We start from the raw sequence: 24475 nt of genomic DNA on the forward strand, positions 1-24475 counted from the left end.
TCTAGGCCGGCGCGTTTAAAGAAGGTTATCTACGACAATCATCATCGATTTCTTCCTATTGACCATCCCAAATATGTTCTCCCTACTAATGAAATGACTCCACAATCTCTAACCATTCGATATTTGAAGGAGAGATGGATTAATGCCGACAGCCACCCTCCACATGGCATGAGTCAGTAAGAAGTGCATTTCTCTCGATTGACTTTAAAGTATTTAGCATGATGAATTGTTTACATAATATATTATTTGTTTGTTAGGTTCTTTATATTCTTTCGTCTTCCGTCCTGGACTGAACTCAAGATCAATCACCTGTTGGACCCCATACACATATTCAAAAATGTTGTATCTACATTATGGGATCACTTGATAGGGGCTCGCGATTCAGTTAATGTACGGGAGGATTTACGTAACATTGGCCACATGAGACGAGCCTGGCCACGCATTGGACCCAGAGGAAGGATTGAGCTACCCCATGCACCTTGGATATTGTCAAAGAACGAGGAAAAAATAGTGAAGGAATAAATATATAGCTTTCGAACACCCACAGGATGTATGAGATGTCCCAAGGGAGCCTTCATAAAGAAAAAGAAAAGAGGTGTGGAGCAACTATCTGGTTTGAAGTCCCACGATTGGCACAAAATGATTTAAGTAAGGGTATCTCTAACCATGAATATAGTAATTAATGGCGTAACTATGTGTAAACTTTGGGGTATGATGACTTTTTCCTCAACCAATCATTTGCATCTATGAATATTGTTTACATTCAGTTCGTACTTCCTACTAGCATATCCCATTGTGCCTCCAAAGATGTACGTGATATCATTTACAAGATGGGAGAGCTTGTGAGGTGTGTATACATTGTATTTTTTCATTATATATCTTTGAATTTCTACACAAAAATAAACAATTCTCAAATACATCTTGATAGATACGTGAGCTCGAAGGAAATTGATCGAAACACATTGCAAGATGCTCGAGTATTATCTATTGAGGTGGTTTGTTTGGTGGAGGAAATTTTTCCTCGAACCATTTTGACTACTCAATTACATTTACTCGTACATTTGATTGATGAGATCGCACTTTGTGGGGCAGTTCATGTAAGGTTGATGTTTTTTCTTGAGCGCTTCATGAAAACCTTGAAAGATTTTGTGAGGCAAAAAGCACGGCCTGAGGGAAGTATGGTTGAGGGTTGGTTAGTGCAATCATCCCTTGTTTATATCTTTGAATATCTTGCTGAAGTGGATCCCTCTCAACCACGACTATGGAAAGATGATGAAGACTTGAGGATGACCTCTATAGTACCTCAAGGAAAAGGAATGAGTAAAGTGCTAACAAAAGAAGAACTTCGTAAGTTAAATAGTTTTTGTGTGCTCAATAGTGATGTTATGAGCAAATGGGTGACACTATATAATGAAGCAAGGGCAAGAAGAAAAAGCGAAAGACAAGAATTTTGCACTAGATATGGACGTAATGTCTCATTTCCAGATCATCTAAATGCGCTCCCACGTTATATTGACATAGATTGGCTACATGAGGAAATGGAGAGAATGGAAAAAGTGGAGGAAATTAATATATCTCAAGAAGAGTGGGAATACGCACGAGGTTGCTTATCAAAGGTGAGACATACTATCAATTAATTTGTTTCTATAAGTTTTATTTTATATAAATAATTGACATGTTTGATTTTTTATCTTTTACTACTAGTGCACATTATTCAATGCACTTTGGTATGAGGGTAAACATCTTCGAACTCAACGTATAGATGAAAAGAGAAATACCCAAGATTGTGGTGTCCTTGCTCACTTCGAGGCTACCAATGGTACCATGGAAGGTTATTGTGGCTTGATCTAAGATATTCTGAAGCTTGACTTCAGACGATTCTTTATATATGTACTGGATGTGAAGTGGTTTAAAGAAGTGGTAACAAATGGTGAGCATTGCACAATCAGACGTCATCCAAGTGGTTTTGTAATCATTGACTCTACAAAATTTCACCAAAACAAGAATGACACATTAGTACTACCTCAACAATGCGAGCATGTATATATGCAAAGGCTAAATTTTTTATATGTATACATGTGATACATATACATAATATAATAAATACTTAAGTTTTTTGCTTTTGTTTTTCAAATATAGGTTGTGTATCATCCAATGGTAAACAATAACTGATGGTGGTATGTCATCCCTATATCTAATCATTCAAAACCAATATATGGTAATATTACTGACATGGAGATAGCAGATGACAATCCAACAAATAATGATGATGTGCATGATGACACCATAATGGATGATATGTGTGATATAGTACAAGATGAACCTTGCGATGATGTTCAAGGAAACACAGAAGAAGACAATAATGTGATTGTCGATGATATTGATGAAGTTATTGAGCAATATAGCAACACATCTGATAGTGGGATATACTTATTTGTTTCGTTACCTCTTGGTAACATAGACCTAGAAGTAGATAGTTTAGCAAGGGCTGATCTCATTGAAGATGAGATGGATCATTCACTGTAACATACTTAATTTGCTTATTGATTCAATATATGTGTATTCCTAATTCTATGCTTTTTATCATGCGCACACGTGCATACTCAAGAATCAATAGTCAATTTTAAAGCAAGCATTGAATTTTCCATAATAAAAAGGAAGTATATTTTATCATCTTCAAGTACATAGAGAAATAATTACGAGATATATATTGCAATGCTTGCTACTAATTATAAGGTTTCTGTCGCTTGCCACTAATTACTTATATCAGGCTTGTCAACTGGAGGAACTGCCATTCATTAGAGAGCAATGAAAAAGTAATTATTAACTCTATTTTTTTAATTCAATGATTCAATGTGTATTCTTAATTCTATGGTTTTTATCATGCTCACATGTGCATGCTCAAGAATCAATTTCAGGTGGTTAAATAATTATTAACTTTGGTTATTCAATTATGTGAATTGCTAATTTTAGGTGGTTAAATAATTATGCGTCTGTTAGCACGTCTATATTAGCGTCTATTTGTGCGGATATATAGACGTAAAATTCGCGTCTATTTACACGCAGGTTTACACGCTGTCGAAGGGTTTGTGAAAGCAAAGTTGCGTCTTTAGAAGACCTTGATATATGTCAAGATGGAAGATCAATCAAATGAATAATCCAATGTCAGAGATGGTTCTAGCATTCAGCTCTGAGTTATATATTTTTAATAGCCATACAATAATTCCAAATAAATTCTGCTTTGGCTTCAGCATGTCATATAGATAGAGTGCACCAATAACATTCTTGTAGTCCACTGAAAGTAGATTCCTCTCTTTTACAGTGAGCTCAACATCAAGTTTTCAGGGCTAATCCAAGAAAAATAGGATGAATAGGTTGCAATATGTTGTTATAATGGGCTGTTTCTGTAAACCTCCTTTCAAATGCAGAGTCTCTGTCTGGTCAATATTTACTGATGCATTTCCTCTTACCTCTGCACTCTTTAGACGTCACATCTCAAATAGTGGTTGTTTCTTTTGACATGTGAAGAAATGTCCCATCATCGATCTCAGTGGTGAGGAAAGTTTATTCTTTGCTGTCTACTGTTTGCTTTCGAGTGGTAGGCATTGTGACCTGTGAAAGTCAGAGGTATATTTGATAGCAGATAACACAGGATTGTCAAAGAATCATGTACAATTCAGATAACCAGTTCTGACAGACAAAGGGTTTTCTGAGATTATGCTCAGATGGAGGAATCTTAGGGAGGGACGATAGAGTTGGTAACTCTATTGTAGCAGCTGCTGTAGATCCATTCTCTGCTTTCAAAGACTTGGTTTTAGCACCTTCTATCTCCACTGCAGCAGCAGTTGTAGGTCCAATTTCTGTTTTCACAGGTTCAATTCGAGCCGTCTCAATTTTGCATGCATATCAGCCTGTGCAGTGGATGCTCCCCAGCAACATGTAGTCCTTCTTTAATTTTGGTCAATAGTGCCTCTTCATTTTGAAATCGTCCTATGGTATGCCGAAATAAAAACCTTCTTGGTCGTCTCATAGTAAGGAGTCCAAAACCAGCCAGTGCCCTCGGCATCTTCCTTGATCATCTTATCTACAGACTCTAATTCTTTTGGAAGGCTCCCATTCCATTCTCAATTTCTTCGAAAGTTGTTCTGTTTCTGCCTCCATAGCTGGTTTGTCTACTTCCAAGTCAACAGCCTCTGCCCTCTGCAATGTTCATCTTAACAACTTGATACTAAGCTCGCAGGGACCTGCGGTCTGCTTGGGATTAGCCATCAGCTTGTTCGAGCTGCGGTTTGCGGGATGGTCCATGGACACCTGGAGGAGGTGGTTTTTGCATAGGGCTGTTTGCTAAATACTCTGCATCATCTTCCAGCTTCACAATCGTACCCCTTATCATACTTATACACAAGCAACCTTGAATGGATACACGCATGGAGCAATTTCGAAGATATACGGCCCATGTGAGACAAACATCAAAATTTGTTTGATAATTCGTGGAGCGAGCTTCTTCTGCGATGTATCGAAACCCCTGTAATCCGAAAATCAAAGCTTCTGCTGCAATGTATCAAAACCCTCGCAATCCCGAATATCAAAGCCTCTGGTAAAAACTTGTGCTCCATAATTGACACAAGTGTTTCCTTCAAATCAGAAACAACCTTTGCTCGTTCTCTCTCTTGTAACCCTGTTGGCATGCTTGACATTTCATCATGAGCAGAAACATCGTTCTCTTTCCCAGAATCAGCCTATGCAGCCCAAGCTTCCTCCCCAATTGACGACTTTTTCTTCCGTTTTTCCCTCCCCCAGAGCACAAAAAGCAACGTTCCCCCTTTCGAGCGATGGCCACCCTCTTCCTTTTTCCAGCGGCTCTTCTTTTTCCTTCAGACCAATAAAGCAGCCCCCCCCAATTTGGCTTTTCTCTCCACCAGGAAAGCAGGTATTGGGAATATCATCTGGAGATGTTCAACGTTAATCAATGGGATTTGTATGTGAACCACCAAGCATCATAATCTTTGTTTGTATCAGCTTTGAGATGGCCAGTTTGGAGTAGCTGAATCTTGTAATGGGACAAGGGCCATCTTTCCACCGTAAATATCTGGCAGTTGATCTACATCAATTTCTCCCAGCAATGTCTCCTGAACATCTTTTCCTTGTACAAATAATATCTTTTCCCTTGTAACTTTGTCCACTAGAGGTGAGATAATTTTCCAAGCTCCCCAAAACAAATATGGTACATTTACCAAATAAAGCTTCCTGAGGCGTTCAGGATATTGGTTTTGCAAGATGTCAAGCACTGCCAAATAACCCCGAATGTCCATGTTTCTCAAGCCCCATCCTGCCAAGTCTCCTATTATGAAAAACTTGCCCTGATCACCACCAATGCTACTGCCAGCTGCTTTATCAAAATAGTAAACAAAGAGCCGTTTTATCTCTTCCAGGTCTCTTTCATATGCAGCATGCCTCGTAGTCAAGAGTATGACTATTGGGCACCGTGTTTATCATGGCCTTACATAAAAATCTGCTTTCTATCAAGTTCTGTGTTGATCTCTGCTTCTTTGACAAAACCAAACGATCTCCTCCATTTCAAGTGCTGCACAAAAAGGTCTGCAGCATTGTCTGTATCAGAGGCGACATGTCTGTGGATCAGTGCATCATGAATTGTTGGTTTGGCACAGACAAACTGCTGATGGAGTACTTTAAAGCATTCCATGACACTTAATTTCTTTCCAGCAAGCCCTTGAAGACTTTATGCGCTTCGTTTAAACTTCCACATTTGACATACATGTCAAACAGAGCATTATTGATTAATTCCTCTTGCTTCAAACCCTCTTCCACGTAGAACAAAAGTATAATCACAACAACTAAATATGTACAAAGTATCAAACCCCACACACAACTTTTAGGTGGATTTCACACCTCGAATGCGCAGCAATACGACAACGCATTTATAGACGCTCTGATAGACGCGCCCGACTTTGCGCGTCTAACGTGCGCGTCTATGCCCCGTTTCTGTTGTAGTGCATATAAAACTATGTTGCCATAGCCCAACAAAAGCTACCCGGCTTAATGCTTTGTAAAACTATATTGTCATGAAGTAAAGTTTTCTTGTATTGATAAGATGCTAGGCCATGTAGATACAAGCTAGAATCCAAGTTAGGTTAGAGTAGGTATGTGTAAGCAAAATTCCCATTTACGCTTATAAAAGATTTGCACTAGAAAGTAAAGTTCCTATTTATGCTTATAATAGATTTGCATGAGAAAGTAAAATTTCCATTTATGCTTATAATAGATTTACACTAGAGACATGCTAAATAAATGTGAGGGTGTCTTCAATCTGTACATATGCATTTGCACATTCATTTTTCACATAAACAAAAAACATTAGCAAACTTAGACTTAATGACATCATAAATTTAGAGACTTGGGCTGATGGGCTTAGTTTAGACTAAGCATTTTGTACTCTAACTTTGATATGTTGATATCTTTGTCAAGTTAAGATGAGGATCAACACAATTTTATGAAGAGAGATGGATAAATTAGATAAATCAAATATTACCTTGCCTACATACCTAGTGCAAAATAACTATTAGATAAAAATGTCACATCAGTTTCAAGCACATAGAACATTATGGAACATCTGATGCCTCCAAATTATATCAACTCATGCAAGAAGTTAACTTGACTTTGGTGTGACTCATTACTCTGCCCGTTGTGTATATAAGCATTTATGCATAGAGTAATGTTCCATAACCAACAGATCCTTGCTTTTTTTTTTTTTTTTGCCCTTCTTGCAACATAGTAAGATGGGATTCATAGAAGAACATGACTTATAAAGCATTGAACTTTAGCATGCATAATCTCTCTCTTCTCTTGTCCTCCTTAGATGGATACCTTTAAACTCCTCTCTCTCTCTCTCTCTCTGTCTGTCTCTTTGTGTGTGTGTGTACATTTATAGGAATGGTTTTTTTGGCTTCTCTCTTTTTGCTCAAAAGAAAAGCCAAAAAAGAGTGGGTGTGTGATTTTAAAATTCAGTGGGCATCAAAATTGGTGTTTATACAATTAGAAAACTAGCAATTAAAAAGGACATTAGAATTATCATGTATACACTAGTTTTGACCAAAGGTATCCCCATGTGACTATACATTAAATTTTACAAAAAATTAGACATGCCTACTACTATGCATCATACCTTCACATCTCTACTCCGATTTTGTTGTAGTGCTACTCTACGAGGGGTCAAGAATATCCAAGCTAAATGCATGTTTGTCTTGCTGAACTTAGAATCCCTTTTTGAATGGAGTGATACAAGTGTGACAACCTTATTTAGGTATATAATTATTTAATGTTTATAGCAAACATCCTAATATTGCATGGTTAAGGGCGATAAAGTTGCTAGCTAATTTTATCGTAGGTTATTAAAACATCATATTTTGATAGCAATAAATGGAAATGGATAATACTTAAGTAATGACATCATTGTTGTGAGAAAAGAATAAGAAGGGGGTTGTGGTATTTATATATAGTAAAGTATGTTAAGGGTTTGGGGTATACTTAAGTGGGAAGGGTGAGAAAGGTGGGGAAGGTTAAATACCTTACTTTACAAGAACCCTATTGACCCATGCTTGTTGAGGTCCTAACGCAAGGCGCTCGACAATTTGCAAAGGGGATAGTGGATTAATGAAAGTCAATACAAATACATAAAGCTTAACAGGCGATTGCATAGTGGATCTTCCTTCAACAAGGAAGGCTTATAAGGTAGTTATTTCTTACTACTTTTGGTCGTTCTCAAACCAATTGTCAAGATTTTGTAGAGTTGTGTAATGGCATTGGTCCATAATTCTTACCTTTGTTACTGCATGAAACAGTAGATGACATGAGGCTAACCGATAATTGGAAGTAAGAGGCAACGTGTGTCAATCAATTCAGATAAATGTATCGAATGACAAATACTAATCCAAGTTGAACGCACCATATTGATAGTACTTCAAATGACCCGAATATCTCATTTCAAGGAAATTGGATATCGTTAGATTAGCCGAAAAGTTAGAGAATGAAAATTTCGTACAGCAATCTGTAAGCTTTTGTACCCTGCTCCCTAAGGTTTGGATCATGACGCTCTGGCATGCATGCCGGAATTACAAGGAGTTCTGTGCTGTGGTTGATGCAGCAGCTGCCGCCGTTAGTAGCAGAACTCGTTTGATCTCCTCCGGAGCGACGTCGCACTGTTGAGATTGCTATACATGCGAGAAAGGAAAAGAATAAGTAAACCACACATAACGAATGTGTCTCAGCAGTACGAGATTATTTTATTGCTTTACATAATCATGGGTCGTTCTGTGATATTCACCTCAGCTCGGAAGACGTCCAGTGCAAAGCCATTGAAGCAGCTAATAACAGCTTGCTGGACATCCAGGCCAAGCCCATCCAATGCTCGCATGGTGGCCAGCAGCAAGCCTTGTCGCTTTGAACACAACATGTGAATGTTAAGGGCCCGGCCCTCTCTGGCCCGGACCTCCACCTGCGCAAATTCCAACGTGGTCGATATAAAGTAACAGTTAATTCCAAAGGGATAAGTAACAGTTGATACACAGGTGACAGCAACACAGAGAGAGAGAGAGAGAGATTACTCAAACTACATCTTCTAAGCAGGTTAATTTGCACTTTTTTGCATAAGAGAAGCAGCTCGGTGTAAAGAATTACCTTAGGGGGTTGATTTGGATCTGGCGCGGAGCTGGGATGAGACTGCAGGCCCAGCTCCTCTTTGACGACAAGCTGGTGATGAGCGTGCGCAGACGAGGTGGGCGTGAGGGGCGACTGATTGAGCTGGAAGCAGCCGATGGGAGTAGCTGGGGGGCATTGCAGGGTGGCTGAATTGAGCATATTGTTGTTAGATTTGTCTGGTGCGGCGGGCGGTGCAGTAGCTTCTAACTCATTATGAAGGTCGTTGATGCGTTGCAGCAACTCTTTCAGATACTCGATCGCATCACCCAGAATAGAGGCTCTGTCCATCTGTATTGTCCACGTCCAGATAAGAGATCAGTACAAATTAACGTATTCATCTATTGTGGGATTGCATATAAGATGTCAGTACAAAGCTATTATGTGACACATATAATATGCATGGCCATGACTTATATAGGATGTCTTTACAAAGCTGTAATGTGACACATATAATATGCATGGCCATCGACGACGGTTCAAAGTTGGGAAAAACGAGCAATTGAGTGAACTAAGTTAGGATAACTTATAAGTTAGGATAACACTCCAGCGTCAGTCCCCTAAGATAACTAAGATAACGGTTCAGAGTGGTTATAATGCAGTGTCTAGAAGGAAGAGCTGATAGTACATACCTTAGTTATCTTGGGGACAACGGAACGCAAGGTGTAGAGCCTGTCGTTGAGCTTCTTCCTTCGTCTGCGCTCGGCCATGAGGTTCTTCGCGGGAGGGCCTTTTTTCCCAGCCACTTTGCCTCCGCCTCTGAAACTCAAAGAAGCAGTGTCATTACCGCCGGCCCCAGATGCCACCTGCAGGCCGGCTGCAACTGCTGCTGCTGCTGCGGCGCCGCTTACGCTGCCTCTTGCGACGCCCCCGTCGTCGTCATCCTCCAATAGCACCATATTTCCTGCCTCCACGAGCTGCTGCTGCTGCTCCGCCTTCGCCCCCGCCGTATCGCTCACCTCCTCAAGCTGAAGCAGCCGGCCACTGCAGTCTGCAGGATTGACGGGCGAATGGTGATCTTCATCAGCTCCACGGTCGACAGGGTTATAGCTCAAGGCAGCTGGTCTTATCGATTCGGACGTGGCGGGCGGCTTGTCGGACTTGATATTGGGATTGCTAGTAGCCCCGCTCGAGGCCGAAGCGTGAGCTCCTCCGAAGAGGCTGTTGTAGGAAGCTGGGTTAATATTAGGGCTACTGCTGCAGGGGCTGATAGGTCCAGCTGGAGTAGTAGTTCGAGTGCTAGTGGGGCTAGGGCAGGCCGACAGAGAGGAGGTGGGAGCAGGGGAAAGTAGTACGTCGTCCACGTGGCGGCGGCGGCGCTGCTGGGCGGAGGCGGCTCGCTTCTGGAAAAGGGTAGGCGGGGATCCCACTGCTGGGCGGGCTTCCAAGGGCCTCAATCGCAGCTGCACGTTGTTATGGTTAGAATTGGTTACGCTAGTAGGGGTTTGGATCAGTAGCTGGGGATTGGAGCCCAAGGAATTAGATAGCAGAGGGCTGTCCTTGCTCATCAGCTGTAGTTGCTGCTGATACTGTTGATGGTGACGATGATCCTCCACGACCCCAGTAGTACAGCTGGACCCCGGCCCCGCATTGAGCATCATCATCTCATGATGATGAAGCAGGGGCCCGCCCCTAGCTGCCCCGCCCTGCAGGTATAAAGGCAAACACGAATTTAGCGCATCATAACCGCCGCCTGCGAAGTAATTGACCTGCTGCTGCTGCGCCTGCTCGCTACCATTACTACTGCTATACTGGTCAGCCAAATTTAAGAGCTGAGGAGGCTGCCTGGAGCTAGCGTCTACGCTAAGCAAATTGTCACTAGCAGATACTGGTAGCTGTGGTGGAATGGGAGTCGTGAAATCCACCATATGTGTCATGTTATGATCTGGTGCAGCTAGGACGGGATTGGATATAAAGCCGTGCAGGCTCATGGTAGCTGCTTCCATGAAGGAAACAACTGCTGAATTACCGGAGGCAACATCGTGAGAAATGTTGATGGATGAGGAGGAGGAATTAGGGTAGTAAGGTGGTTGCATGTGAAGGCTAAAGCCAGCCGATGTGTGGTCGCAGCTAGCACTAAGTGGAAGTGGCTGGCTGGATAACTGCATGAGGAGATGGTTATCGGCGGAGACAGGGCCCAGGGGCGGCGTGGAAAAAGAGGACGCGTCGACTACCATGTTGTCTTTGTTGTTGTTGGTAGCGGTGTGGTCTGCAGCTGTCAGGTACCAGTCTTCGCTCATCATCATCTTCAGCGCTTCTCGGGCCTGCGAACAAGTAGCAGAAGAAGACGAAGAAGCAGAAGAAGAAGAAGAAACTGATCTCCTAGCTGCTCAACGACTGCTACAACCCGCTACAAGACACAAAGAAACAGTGCAAGCTAGTAGCGTGTAGCTAATTCTCCGCTACCCACTGTTGAAAACATAAAAGAAAAGCAGCAGGCACAACAATGACTCCAGAAACAAGCCAACATCAAGGCAACCCTTTTCGATCAAAAGCGAGCGGTGGAGAAACAACGATACAGACAGGGGCAAAAGCAGACAAAGAGAAGAGAGACGGTAGATACTAGAGTCCACCTGAGAGAGAGAGAGAGAGAGCAGAGCAGATGATCATCATCCCAAGGTAAAAGAATAAATGGGAGGGTCACCCACCTCCATAATCGAGTCGAGAAAAGCAGAGAAAAAGCTACTGCAGTGACGCTAGCGTGAGCTCTGCCTGCCTTTAATGCGATTATATGCCAGCCAGCCTCGAGAGCGAATGCGATGCCACTCAGGGGTGTGATCGTACGGATCGCCCTACGTCACCCCCGCCGTTACACCTCCTCCCCTCTCAATGCACTCGATGATCGATCTTTTACGGAAGCGAGCTAGCCATTGGGCTAGAGTCTAGCAGGGAGTTATTTAGTTTGCCGTTAGCAGCAGGCCACCAACTCTGCTGATCTGAGAGAGAGAGAGAGAGAGAGGGAATTTGTGTGCGCGCGCTCGTGCGTGCCTGGCAGCAATACTACTACTAGTGTAGCTAGGTGATCGTGGAGTGGAAGGTGAGCGATCAGCTAGCAAGACTAGGTGATCGTCAAGTGGGGGGGCGACTCGCGAGCAATCCACATGTAATGTGACTAGCGAAGTACTTAGCAAAAGTCAGAGACCACCACGTGACATGATGCTACAGTTCAGGGCTGACTTGTAAAGCTTCCAAGCCTCTCGATCCAACTCAAACGACTCAGAAAGACATTTGCCCTTGGAACTCTGAACCTCGATTGCCAGTTGCAACTTGCCACCAGTCTCCTGAACCTTCCTTGGCCTAGTATTTGACCTCGACTTCCGCCTGCAGAGAAAGACAATAAGTGCAAGTTTGAAATTTTCAAACTGGCTTGCCCGCAGAGAATGGAATAGAGAGTTTTGAAACGGACGCAAGTGCAAGCACAAGTTTGAAGTAATCTCAAACACTTTCTTGTCATCTGGTTTGAACGACAAATGTCGTGAAATCTTTGTTTTTAAATGATCAGTACTTTTCGTTACAAAAGCTCACAGGTAATCACTAGATTTCAAGTAGTAGTCTCTAGATGTAATTTCCAACTGATTTGAAGATGTGCTCTCGCTCTCTCTCTCTCTTTCTCTATATATATATATATATGTATGTATATATATATATATATATATATATATATATATATATATATATATATATATAACATTTCTAGTTCCAAGATTTTGATCTATAAGTAGCATCTCAACACTCTTAAACATGATAACCTACTTTCAAGTAGAACATGCCTCCATTAACCATACGTCTACAGGGGACAGGGTTGGTTGGAACATCAACTTTCTCCAAAGATAAAAGCAGTGAAAAGTACCAAATATATAGAAAACATTAGATTTGACATTGACTAATTTGTTGGTAGCCTAATATGTTAAGGATTTCAATTTCATGTAATATCTGCCCCAACACATCAATCACGTTGCATTAGCTACTATATTAACTAGGGTAGACCATGATTAGCCATATGATTTGAATTTTGCCACCTTAGAAGAAAAATATCCATATTATCACCTGAAATTCAACAATTCCCAGTAGTAACTTAGAAAAAACTTTTATTTCACCACAAGGGGTTGTGCAATCTCCAACGGTGCCCCAATTAGTCAATTTTTACTAGTTTCTACATAATCAAAGCCAATTTTTGCTCTTGAAGCATGATCATGTCAATCTAAATACCTAATTCACTATTATTTATGGAGGGGATTCAATGGCCTGCCCAAGGGATTTGTTTCTTTTAGCAACTTGAGTATTTGAACCCAATTTTCTGATAGCAAGGCATTCTATTTTTCAATGCTAATTGTAAATTGTATACCGAGGATTATGTTAGCATCATCTAAGCATCATCTAGCCTTTTAGCTTCTTAGAGGGTAGTAAATTGTCCATGAAGGACTCACTTTTCTTTCCCTTTGATCCACTTAAAAAGTGGTGTTTGATAGTTAGGTGGTACCAAAAATTGATGTCATTGACACCACCTTTTAGCTGCTAGTGTATTGAGATAAGTTTGAAGATATCTAAAAGAGGAAAATATTTTGAAATTTAAAATTCTTACCCCCCCTCTCTCTCTCTCTCTTACATTAAAAATAAATATTTAAATATTGTATGTTCTACATTTAAAATGTGTCTTTAAATATCTTTTGAGCAAAATAACAACTTTAATTTCATTAAATTTCGCTCTCTCCATATCCCTCTCTTTCTTTCTCTCTTTCCTCTCTCTCTCTCTCTCTTTATTTTCTAATATTATTTAATTTAATCTCCCTCTCCACCCGTCTCTCTCCCTTTCACTCTCCCTCTTATCCCATGATTTTCATATCCATCTCTATCTCTTTCTTATTTTCTCTTTCTCTCCCCTCTCCATCTCCCCTTCCCATTTTCTTTTCTCTCTCTCCAAAATCATGAATTTTCTCACTTCTCCTCTCCCTCTCCCTTTCCATCTCCCTCTCTTCCCCTCTCTTCTTTCCCTCTGATCTCCCGCTCTCTCACTCTTGTTCTCCCTCTTTCCCCATCCCCATAGCTCTCTCTCTCTCTCTCTCTCTCTCTCTCTCTCTCTCTCTCTCTCTCTCTCTCTCATTTCCTCACTCTCTCTTATAAGCATAATGTACAAAGAAAAGACAGGAAGGCAAGAAGGAAAGGGCTTACATCAAGGCTCGAAGACACACTAGTGCTCCCTTGAAGCTCTTCTTCACTTCAATCTTTTTCTTCTCCTTTGCGGTCTCCTCAAGCTCCTCATTCTTCTCCTTCAAGGTCTTGTTATCTCCCTCTCTTTCACTCTCTCTCTCAAGTACAATATACAAATAAAAGAGAGAAAATCAAAGAGGAAAAGGGGTTACCTAAAGGTTTGATGACACATAGATGCTCCCTAGAGGCTCTCCTTCATGTTGGTCTTCTTCTTCTCCTTTGCATTCTTCTTCTTCTTCTTCTTCTTCTTTGGGGTCTCCTCAAGGCCATTACTCTTCTCCTTATGGTCTCCTTTTCTCCCTCTCTTTCATGATCTTCTTCTCTTTCTCTCACTCTCACTCTCACTCTCACTCTCACTCTCTCTTTCTCCTTGTTGCTCTTTCTATCTCTGAAGCTCTCTCTCTAAAGCTTCAAAAAGTATGTGGTAAATATACCGCAGATTGTTTCGGTGTTTTTTTGTTCCATTATAGTAAGATGTCACTATTTACATCGCTATAAGTGTTACTATAAGCATCGCTATTAGTGTCATTATTTGTGTCACTATTTGTGTCCATAGTGACTTTTGAAAAAAGTGATGCTAATTTGTATCAATACTATGCCAGTCCCTTGTAGTGGAAGGGCCTCATTTTAACATTATGTCAGTATTGTAAAAGAACGAACCGAATCATACAATTGTTGTGAAAACAATATTCTTTGTCATGGCCAATACTTTCTTTTTTCTAGATGGACCAAGTTTACTACAAGTTGAGGGCCACAAATCACTCAACTATTATTCTCATTTGCGCCTCTTTGGATCTATGTACTTTTTCACTACCAACAATGTAATTGATGGGATATATAATCCATTTATTGATATAATTTATTGTGTCAAACTTGGCATTGTTGAACGTAATGGTTGCTATTTCTTCATCATTAGCACATTGAAGATCATCTAAGGTGTCATTCAACATGATCTATTTAGACATGCATACCATTTGGTTACCATTCTTATAACTGCAGTATTACTTTACTCATGTAGTCATGCAAGTACTCAGTCAAATCTAAAACTATATAAAGACTTTTCTTTCTATACCATTATTTCTATGAGTGTTTCTTTATTGTCCTTTCTATTCTATTTTGTTTAAACTTGATAATCAATGTGTGCATTCAAATTCAATCTACACATTTTGTCAATGTAAAGTTCTATGTGTTCTAAATGTCATGTTTAGGTATGCTTACAAAATGTGTTTATTTCTTAGAAGCTTATTCATAAAGTCAATTTCTTAGAATCACCTCTCTCTAAGAATTATCTAAAGTACTTGAATTCTTCCTAGAATCATGATTTCCATATTGCTAATTCAAGTTACTCTCAATCTACTCTAAACAAAGGATCATTGAGTAATGCTTCAAGGATACTACAGAAAAATAAATAAGGATTATAGTGAAGATTTTAGAAAACCTGAGGTTTTGATTAGTATGCAAAGTCTACAATGTTTTCTATAAAGTATACTTATGTAAGGCATAAGGTCACATACCTTGAATCTACCTAAAAAGGGATTGTAAATATCCTCCTTGATAATAGTATTGTTAGCTACACATTATAAAAAGGATACACAAAATTTAGCAAACAAAAACATGCTAGCAAGGTCTTGCTATGTCTAGAGCCATCTCCAAAGGGCGATGATATGAGCGAACACCTTACAATGGTCGAAAATTGTGATAGGAGAGGTAGAATGACACTACTAACACCTTAAGATGGGATAGAAAGAGATATAATTAACTAAGATCTATACAACCTTACATAATTGAATATATAATTATAGTAGCTTACCTTGAGTAATACTAATCTATTAATACTACTTAACTACTTACATAACTACCTAATCTACTTTGATTAATATTAATAATCTTATAAGATAACTATTCTATCTTGATTAATGTCACTAATATCTTTTATTCATTTTTTGCATGCAAAAGGATATTATATAAAGGGATTATCTACAGATTGAACAGAAAAAGGTTGTGTTTTATTCAATAAAAATTCACAGATAAGAATATTTATAAATAGGCCTTGAATGCATGCCCGGGGGGTTCACTATAGATGTTGTATGGTATCACGTGAGTGTAAGGAAGGGGGGTTTTTGGAAGGGGACACTTAAGCGTATACATTAGAGGTAGACCCCTCTTAATTTCCTATATTTAACTTAAATTTAAGGAGTGGATAGAGGGAAAAAAGAAGGGGGGATGCATTTGATCACCTCTCTCCATAGATTGGTTTCTCCATGGCATACAAGAGACCTTGACAAGTAAGGTTAAAACCCTAAACCCTCACATAGTAGGGTTATTGAATTAATCATAGTGTGGGAGAGAGGGAGGTTGCACTCTCCCATGGTTTTGGTAGAGAGATTCAACTCCCCTTCTTCCAAAGAGAGCTTGGTGTTTGCTTGGTGTAGTCACTTTAAGTATAAAGAGGTTTGATTTCCCTACACTCTCTCCTCATGTGGTAAGGGGGCACGGGCACTCAAAAACATTGTGACACATACTTTGATGGTATCCAAGTGCCACTACATAAATCACTTTGTGATATGAGTCCCATTTTGATACTTTTAATTGCTTAGGATAATTCTAACTTTTAAAAAGAAAGTTAGTATATGTTCTATGAAGACTTACATTTAAGAAAGGGGATACATAAAAAGTCATACATGTATATATCTTATAAGGTTAAATAAGGGGATATATTTATCTTATGAGCTTTATGAATAGGGGTTTTTTTAGAAGTCCTTGCACACAAGTGACGTGTCTTCTTTACTATGAGTGAACCCCCTGTGAATGCATGTGATATAGAGGATGTATGTATGTAGTAAATCCCTCAAGTTTAGAGAATGATAAGCTAGGTTGAGAAGGGGTTGATTTTTTGTAGAACTAGCACTATCAAAGATTATATTTGAGATAGTAATCACTTTATGTGGCTCTAAGTGGAATCTTCCTTGCAGCTATCTTTGACCTATTAGCCATCTTTCCTATAGAGAAAGTGATCAAGAAACTCATTGAACAAAGATAGAAATTGAAATCCTAAAATATACTGCTTAAATTTTAAGACTTACATATACATATGCATATACATATACGAGTCTATATGCTTTAATATCATCTATTTGTATCTTTATAAAACTTAAGGAATAGAATAAGCATAATGTTCTCTTGAAAAAATGAGCATACCCACAATATTCTAACTTAATGTGTAACTCCTTTCTTGTTATTCATATATTTGATTGTCTGTGAGCTTAAATTGGACAAAAGTCATAGAGTTACATAACTTAGTTGATAGAATTTTAGTTTGGATAGGCATAGAGAAGAGGATGCAATAGAGCTCTAAGAGAAGTAGAAGTAGAAGAGCTCAGAGGGAAGGGGTATCGAATGGTCTTCAAATCTAAAAAAACCAAAATTTACTCCAAATACATTTAAAAAAAATAAAAATTGAGCAATGATTTTATTTCTTGACCAAAACTAGAATATAAAAATTTTCCAAAAGATACTAAAATAAACTCTCAAAATTTTAATTTTGTTGTTTTTGATTGAAAATTTGTTTACACCACATCTACTAATCATCTAGTATTGAAAACAAGGCACCATACTCCCATAACTAATCTATATTTGCAAGCAAAAAATTTATTTAAAAAAAGCTACTAAATGAGGAGAGAGAAGAAATGTAAGCAAATTCTTTGTGGATAATTTAAATAGATTGAGAAATAAATTACATTAGATCTACTAATCATTTTTCATTGAAAACAAGGCATCATACTCTTCTAACTAATCTCTATTTGAATACAAAATTTTGTTAAAAAAGGGCTATTAAACGAGGAGCGAGGATACATTTGAGAAAATCCTTTGCAATTAATATAAAAAAGATAAAAGAAGATTGAGAGAGAGAGAGAGAGAGAGAGAGAGAGAGAGAGAGAGAGAGAGAGAGAGAGAGAGAGAGAGAGAGAGAGAGAGTGTGTGTGTGTATTCTTCTTTTCACTTTTCCTTGTTTCTCAAGGAGAAGAGAGGAGGAGGGGGAGGGGCTAAAAGGCTCAAAAGAGAGTTCATTTCTTTCCTAATGATTAGATTATCAAAAATGATATCAAATATATTATTATTTCTTTCTAGATGATAGAGACATATATATCTCCAAAGAAAAAGGAATTTTGTTTTATAAGCAAATTGGAAGGTGTGTGGTCATCACACATACAATCAACTTGCTTGATTAGATACATATAATTTTTATTGCTTCCTTTTATTCTTCTTTAGCTTCATGTTGGTCAGAGCCTTATCTACACTTCACATTCTCTTCTTTAGAAAGTATACTTTTTGTATTTAAGTAATAGATCATATATAGTAAAGCACTCTTCTTAATCCAAATAACCTTTCTAATGTTCAAAGCATTATTATTATCCAATAAACACTTTCCCTTATTTATAAAGGACTTATTTATTTCCAAAAACCAATTTTATCATATTTAATTCAGCTACGTAATAACAACTACAATGCTTTCTTTTGTGTAGTCTTTATTATGTGCCAAAGCATTATTGTAGCATATAAAAAACAACTGGTACTTAGAGAAAGTACTTTCTCCTATTTAGAAGACACTTTCTTGTGCTCAAACTATAAATATTATTTATTGCAATATATTTTTATTTTTAGAAACTTCCTCTTTATTACTTAAAGTATTCATCTTATACAAAGCAAACACTTTCTCTTTTTTAGAAAGCGTGTTTTCCTCTTTTGAGATTAGTTTTTTCATACCCTTTCTCAATCAAACATGCTCAAACAACACTTTATGGTATTCACAACAATGATCTTGTATTGAAAAGCACTTAGTATTCCAGAGAAAGCACTTTTTAAAATTCAATAAAACATGTTTTACATGCAAAAAAAAAATATATTTCTTGGAAATATTTGGTGGAAAGCACTTATTATTCCAAGAAATCCAAATGTTCGAATCTCTTTGCAATGTTTTGATGGCTTGGAGCCATAATTGATATGACAATTAAAAGACATGTATACATGTTGTTGCATTGCTCATATCCAAATGATATTTCTCAAGGATGCTTTTAATTTCATGTGCCAAAGGGTTCATCATACAAGGTGCATACATGCAAGATAGAGTTTCTATTCTATTTTTTTGCAAGATACTTTACTATGGGTAGTCTAGATATGTTATAGAGTTATTCATGCTCAAGACATGAAAAGAGAGAGCATGCTGGTGCGTGTTGTTAGATATGATCAATGCCCCACCCTCATTAGGCGCTACCAATGATCTATGATGCTCAAAGTTGTAAGGCCCCCATTATGAGGAGAAGCCAAATGTGAGCCCGGACATTGGTTGAGTCCTGACTTGTATATCAGATGAGGTCTATGTGATTGGATGGCAAAAAGGTGACCGTTGTGGGTCTAATCTTTGGGTTAGACAGAGTGGTTAAGCTGGTAGCAACTCGAGGTGCATTGCATCTCGAGTTGCGGGGTAAGGGAGTTAAAAGGGGCCCCTATTGTGGGGTCCGGGGGCCGTGGAAGTGCCGACTAGTGGAGGCTCATATGGTAGGTCGGTCAGCAGGCCGACCTAATGACCTTTGCGGGCTATAAAAGTAAACCCCTTCGTAGCCATCTCTCACTCATCTTTCACCCAGTCAGAGTTGTTCCAGCTAGCCTTAAGCCCTTCACCTATCTTCTGTCTAGATCGCCATCTAAGCTTCACATAGTGGAAGCGCACGGGTGGACAGAGCCATCTTTGTATCAGTTGTTTGGAGTTAAAGAATTTACTGATTGTCCTCTTATCTGTTGTGTACTCTCTATCTCTTTCTCAGATTCTGTTCGCTGCGCCGTGTAATATTTTACACGTGTGCTATGATAAAACAAGAGTTTCCACATGAGCAACTAGAACAAAATGAATATATGCTAAAATGCACCTTAGATTGTGTTGCTTTCTTGAGGACAAGCTTTTCTATTGATGATATGCACATGGTTTTTTGGGAGGTCAAGGTAGCTAATGTGGATAGAGAAAATTAGTTGGATTGCAAGTGTATACCCAAGTCATACTCCATGCATTTAGTGAAAGGTAGGTAATGTGGATAGAGAAAATTAGTTGTATTGCAAGTATATACCCATGTCCTACTCCATGCAAGGTAGGTAATGTGGATAGAGAAAATTTGTTGGATTGCAAGTGTATACCCAAGTTCTACTCCATGCATTTAGTGATATAGATTTTATAAGATTTCTACAATTAGTGTATAAACAAGCATTGGAGAAGATTTTTAAAAAACAAAATCATACAAAATTGGGGGTATTGTATCATTGAGCCCCTTGTTCACTATAATAGAATCAGAATAGAGGTGCAAATGCACAATGCATATTAGCAGGTGCATCTTTCCACGTAAATTCATGTGTAACAATGTAAAACATTTACTTTTATAGACACAAATGCATAGTAAAATACATAGTTATTTGATTTAATAAAAGCTTGATTACACACACCCCTAATTTTAAAATCTCACATGTGCTATTTTTGGCTTTCCCTTTTAGCGAAAAAATAGAAGCTAAACAAAACACACATGCATGCGCGCGCGCACACACACACACACGAACGCATGCACGCACATGCACATGCACACTCACATGCACACGCACATGCACACGCGCACGCGCGCGCGCGCGCGCACACACACACACACACACACACACACACACACACACACACACACACACACACACACACACACACACACAGAGTTTGAGGTTTGCAAAAAGGGAGGAGTATTATTAAAAAGGGCACTTGCTTGCTTTGATTCAAACTTAAGAAAAACTCTTTGTTTCTTGCAATGAATCGCTTCCCTTATCCTATCCCCACGAATGTAAATGATGTTGTGATATTGAGGGTTTGCAATATGTATTTGTAAAATAAATAGGCTATTTTCCATATGTGTTAGTGGGGATACTTTCGCTATTATCGATGAACATTTGAATGGGATCTTTGTTGAAGGTACTATCATGTACTTAAATGTGATTTTTAATGTAAATTTTATTGAGATCTTTGATGCATAAATTCTTTTTCTATAGTACACATGGTCTTTAACATTACTGTAAAGGCGTTACAAGGTTGTTTAACATGCAATTTGATGGGGGTTTTAACGTGCTAAGTATAGTATGTATACTTAATTTTTTAAACATGTTTTTCAACTAGTTTTTAAACAAGTTTATTAATTAGATTCTTATTAATTTTTTGTTTAGTCCTTATATGTATAGGGTGCAACATTTTTTTTAAAAATTTCTTAAAGAAAAGGCCAAAGGATATCATTATTAGGCTATCAAAGACATGACTATGTATATTTAGTTTGGTGTTTGGTGTAGTTTTTTCATATTCATGGTTTATTAAAATAATACTCGAGTGGGTATGAGTATGACACTGTATGATAGTTTGGGGACAAATGTGAGGATATGTGGGGTTAATATTAAATGTGTTTAGATGGGGAAGGTTGAGTATATAATCCCTAAGCCAAATAGTACATGCATTTTAGGGCAATTGTAGTTAAGCTACTAGGAGGAGCCTATTGTTGTGGCATGATGACATGGTCACCAATGTGTTTGGAAAAATTCAAAAACTTGGGTTTGGGATTGATAGCCAGTAGAAAGCAATAATGCCATGCTTATGTGTATACATATGTGCCTATGGCTATGCACACACATATACATGTATTTTCTTATGCATTTGCAAGGCCAATGTGTATGTTTATACATATGTGTGCACTTGCTTGTGTATATCTTATGCATATGTGCATATGATGTACACATGTATATGCATATGATATGTATACATACACATGTATATATATGTGTGCATAACTTATACATATGCATGTGTATATGCGTAGCCTATACATATATGTATATGTTTGCATAGTCTATCCATATACATGTGTGTAGCCTTTGTGTGTGCTTATGCATGGCCTATGTGTGTGCATAGTCAATGCATATACATATGCATATGTACATACATATACACATAGGCACATATATATTCATGAACTATGCATGCATGTGCATATACACACATGCATATACATAGGCTATGCATGCATCTATATGTATACATGTGTCTATACATATATGTATATATGCACATAGGCTACTCGTGCGTACAAGTGATACATATGCCTATATGTATACATATGTAGATATGCTACTTATACATATATGTGCATACATATTTATGTGTATACACATATATATGGATATACATATACGTATGTACAAGCATATGTACACTAGCATGTCATTTTATGCTATTATTCCCATTCTACTATGTTACGCTATGTATAAACATACATGGACACATAGGCTATGCATGTGTTTATATGTATGCATGTACCTATATCTACATGTATCTATATGTCTATGTGTATCCATATTATGCCACTAATCCTATTGTATTTTGTTTTCCTTGATGTTTCTATTAATCTTAAGGCAATTTTTGATGTGATGGCAGTCAACATCTCAATATCTCAATAGTATGGTTGAGAGAGAGAGAATGTTGTGGCTGAGGTAGAGGCCTTCTTTCAGCATCATCATACCCCAACCAAGCTCTATGAGTATATGCTGCCCCTTAGCCATCCCATGAGAGTGGTAGTAGTGGTAGATATGTGTGTAAGCACCAAGATAAAGGTTATTTTGGTAGTGGTGGGAGCCCCTCTCCATAGTAAAATACGGTGTCGGAGGGGTTTTTGTCGAAAGGTCGAATCCATTGGGGATTAGAAGTAGAAGGTAGTAGAGATAGGAGATGGAAGAGAAGATAGAGAATACCCAAGTGGTAAACACTACAAAGACAAAGCACAATGAATTGAATCAATAAGTATTGAAAGAACCTGGAATCTTCGCACTACTGAGAAGCAATCTCGAGGCATTAGATCTCCTGGAGCTTCTTCTAGAACAAAACATGCATAAAAATTATAGCTCCTTCTCTGCTGCTCAGAACCCAAATTTGATGGCTCCGTTCGCTCCGAAAGGGGGGTAAAAATTTAGGACACCTGCTCACGGATCTCCCAGATCACTCCTTCTTCTTTCAGTTAAATCTGTAGTTTTCAGCCTGCTTTTAGCGATCACAACACACACGATTTCGTCCATCTGTCCCTCTTGTGAAAATCCCCTAATTGGCTGAAAAAGCAACTAGATTTTTGCATGCCATCCTAATCTAGAAGTTTTTTTCTAACTTTTTCGGATTTTTACAATAAATAATATCAAAAATAGGCTAAAATTATCCAAAAATCTAGTATTTTTGGATAATCCATGCAACTCACACTAGAACTAATGGCTCAGATCACATTGACTATCTAGATCAATAAATAAGTCGGATGATGATGCATTCCATACTTTTTCACACTGTGTCCTCATAACATCACGACATCCACCCCCTCTGAACCTGCACATCCTCTGGTATGTGCCCAAATCCTAGTTGTCACCAAATTCTAAGTCCTCATCCTCTGCAACCATATTCTTTATTTCTTCATCTTCCATATCTTCTTGGCTAGCCCCTATATCAAGACCACTATTTTCTTCCAATTCTGGCAACTCATAGGTAGTAGATTCCCACCTTTTGAATAATTTGATTATTTTCCCTGCTACCAGAAGTTTGATGGCTATCCCATCTAGCTCATTTAATGCATAAGTAGCATTATCAAACACCTGTCTTACCACATAGGGTCCAAACCATCTTTTGGAAACTTTACGCATGGCACTATGCTGGTTATCTAAACTACTATCATAAACCAATACCCAATCCCCATCTTGTATGGTTCTTGGTCTCAGTCTATGTCTTTTGTTAAACCATTTCCTGCTGCCCTTAACTTTGCAATTGCTGCCTCTATGTCTTCTGACTTTCTTTCCAATTGTCTAATGCATAAGGCCAACAACTCCTCTCGATTCAACTCCTCCTCCCAAGGTAACACACTACATGTGATTGTCATCTCTTCTATCGGCATGATAGGTTTTTGACCATACATCAATTCTGTAGGCATATATCCTGTAACAGCACTATGAGTTGTTCTGTCGGCCCACAAAGCATAATGGAGCAATCGTGGCCACTCTTTTACCTTCTCTCCACATGCTTTTGCCAATGCCTTCACAATAGGTGGGTGACCTCTTTCACTTTTTCCGTTTCCTTCAGGGTTATAGGCTGAAGTTAAAGCAAGCTTTATCCCCAACCATGCAAAGAAATCATGAGCTTCATCAACGTCCAACTCACCCCTATCTGCTATAATTTTTTCCACACAGCCATACCGACAAAAGATCTCTTCTAAGAGAAACGTACATACAGCATTTGTCGACTTAGTACATAGAGCTCTCCCTTCCACTTGATTAGTCAAGTCTTCACGGGCAAGCACAAGATATCTCATTTGCCAAAGACCTGTAGGCATCGTGACTAAATCCACTACCCACTTAAAATGAAGAGACAATGGATATGTGGGTTGCAATCCATCCCGATGTCTCACAAATGAATATATTTGACATGTCGTACATGTTTCCACAAAGTGAGCAACATCCTTATACA

General features: G+C 38.6%; 1 protein-coding gene and 1 pseudogene across 1 annotated transcript; both read right to left on the bottom strand.

Annotated features, from left to right (window-relative positions):
- Positions 1-4917: 4917 nt before the first annotated feature.
- LOC148031787 (uncharacterized) lies at positions 4918-5704 on the bottom strand (annotated as a pseudogene).
- Positions 5705-7657: 1953 nt separating this feature from the next.
- Positions 7658-11429, bottom strand: LOC148031788 (uncharacterized). Its single transcript, XM_087685452.1, has 4 exons — positions 9345-11429; positions 8695-9003; positions 8342-8512; positions 7658-8228 (listed from the first exon to the last, which is right to left on the bottom strand). Exons 1-4 carry the CDS (start codon positions 10956-10958, stop codon positions 8130-8132), a joined length of 2193 nt encoding a protein of 730 aa, XP_087541578.1. The 5' UTR covers positions 10959-11429; the 3' UTR covers positions 7658-8129.
- Between the last annotated feature and the right edge of the window lie 13046 nt (positions 11430-24475).

Source organism: Lygodium microphyllum, chromosome 9, assembly GCF_053477565.2.
Source record: "Lygodium microphyllum isolate KBCC chromosome 9, Lygodium_microphyllum_v1.1.10, whole genome shotgun sequence".
NCBI classification, from domain to species: domain Eukaryota; kingdom Viridiplantae; phylum Streptophyta; class Polypodiopsida; order Schizaeales; family Lygodiaceae; genus Lygodium; species Lygodium microphyllum.

What these genes read in the sequence shown, in the direction of transcription:
- LOC148031788 (XM_087685452.1), bottom strand. Translation starts at nt 10,958, where the DNA reads ATGATGATGAGCGAAGACTGGTACCTGACAGCTGCAGACCACACCGCT. An exon ending in TTGTCCCCAAGATAACTAAG is followed by an intron (nt 9,004 to 9,344) that starts GTATGTACTATC and finishes TGGACAATACAG; the next exon opens with ATGGACAGAGCCTCTATTCT. An exon ending in ATCCAAATCAACCCCCTAAG is followed by an intron (nt 8,513 to 8,694) that starts GTAATTCTTTAC and finishes GAATTTGCGCAG; the next exon opens with GTGGAGGTCCGGGCCAGAGA.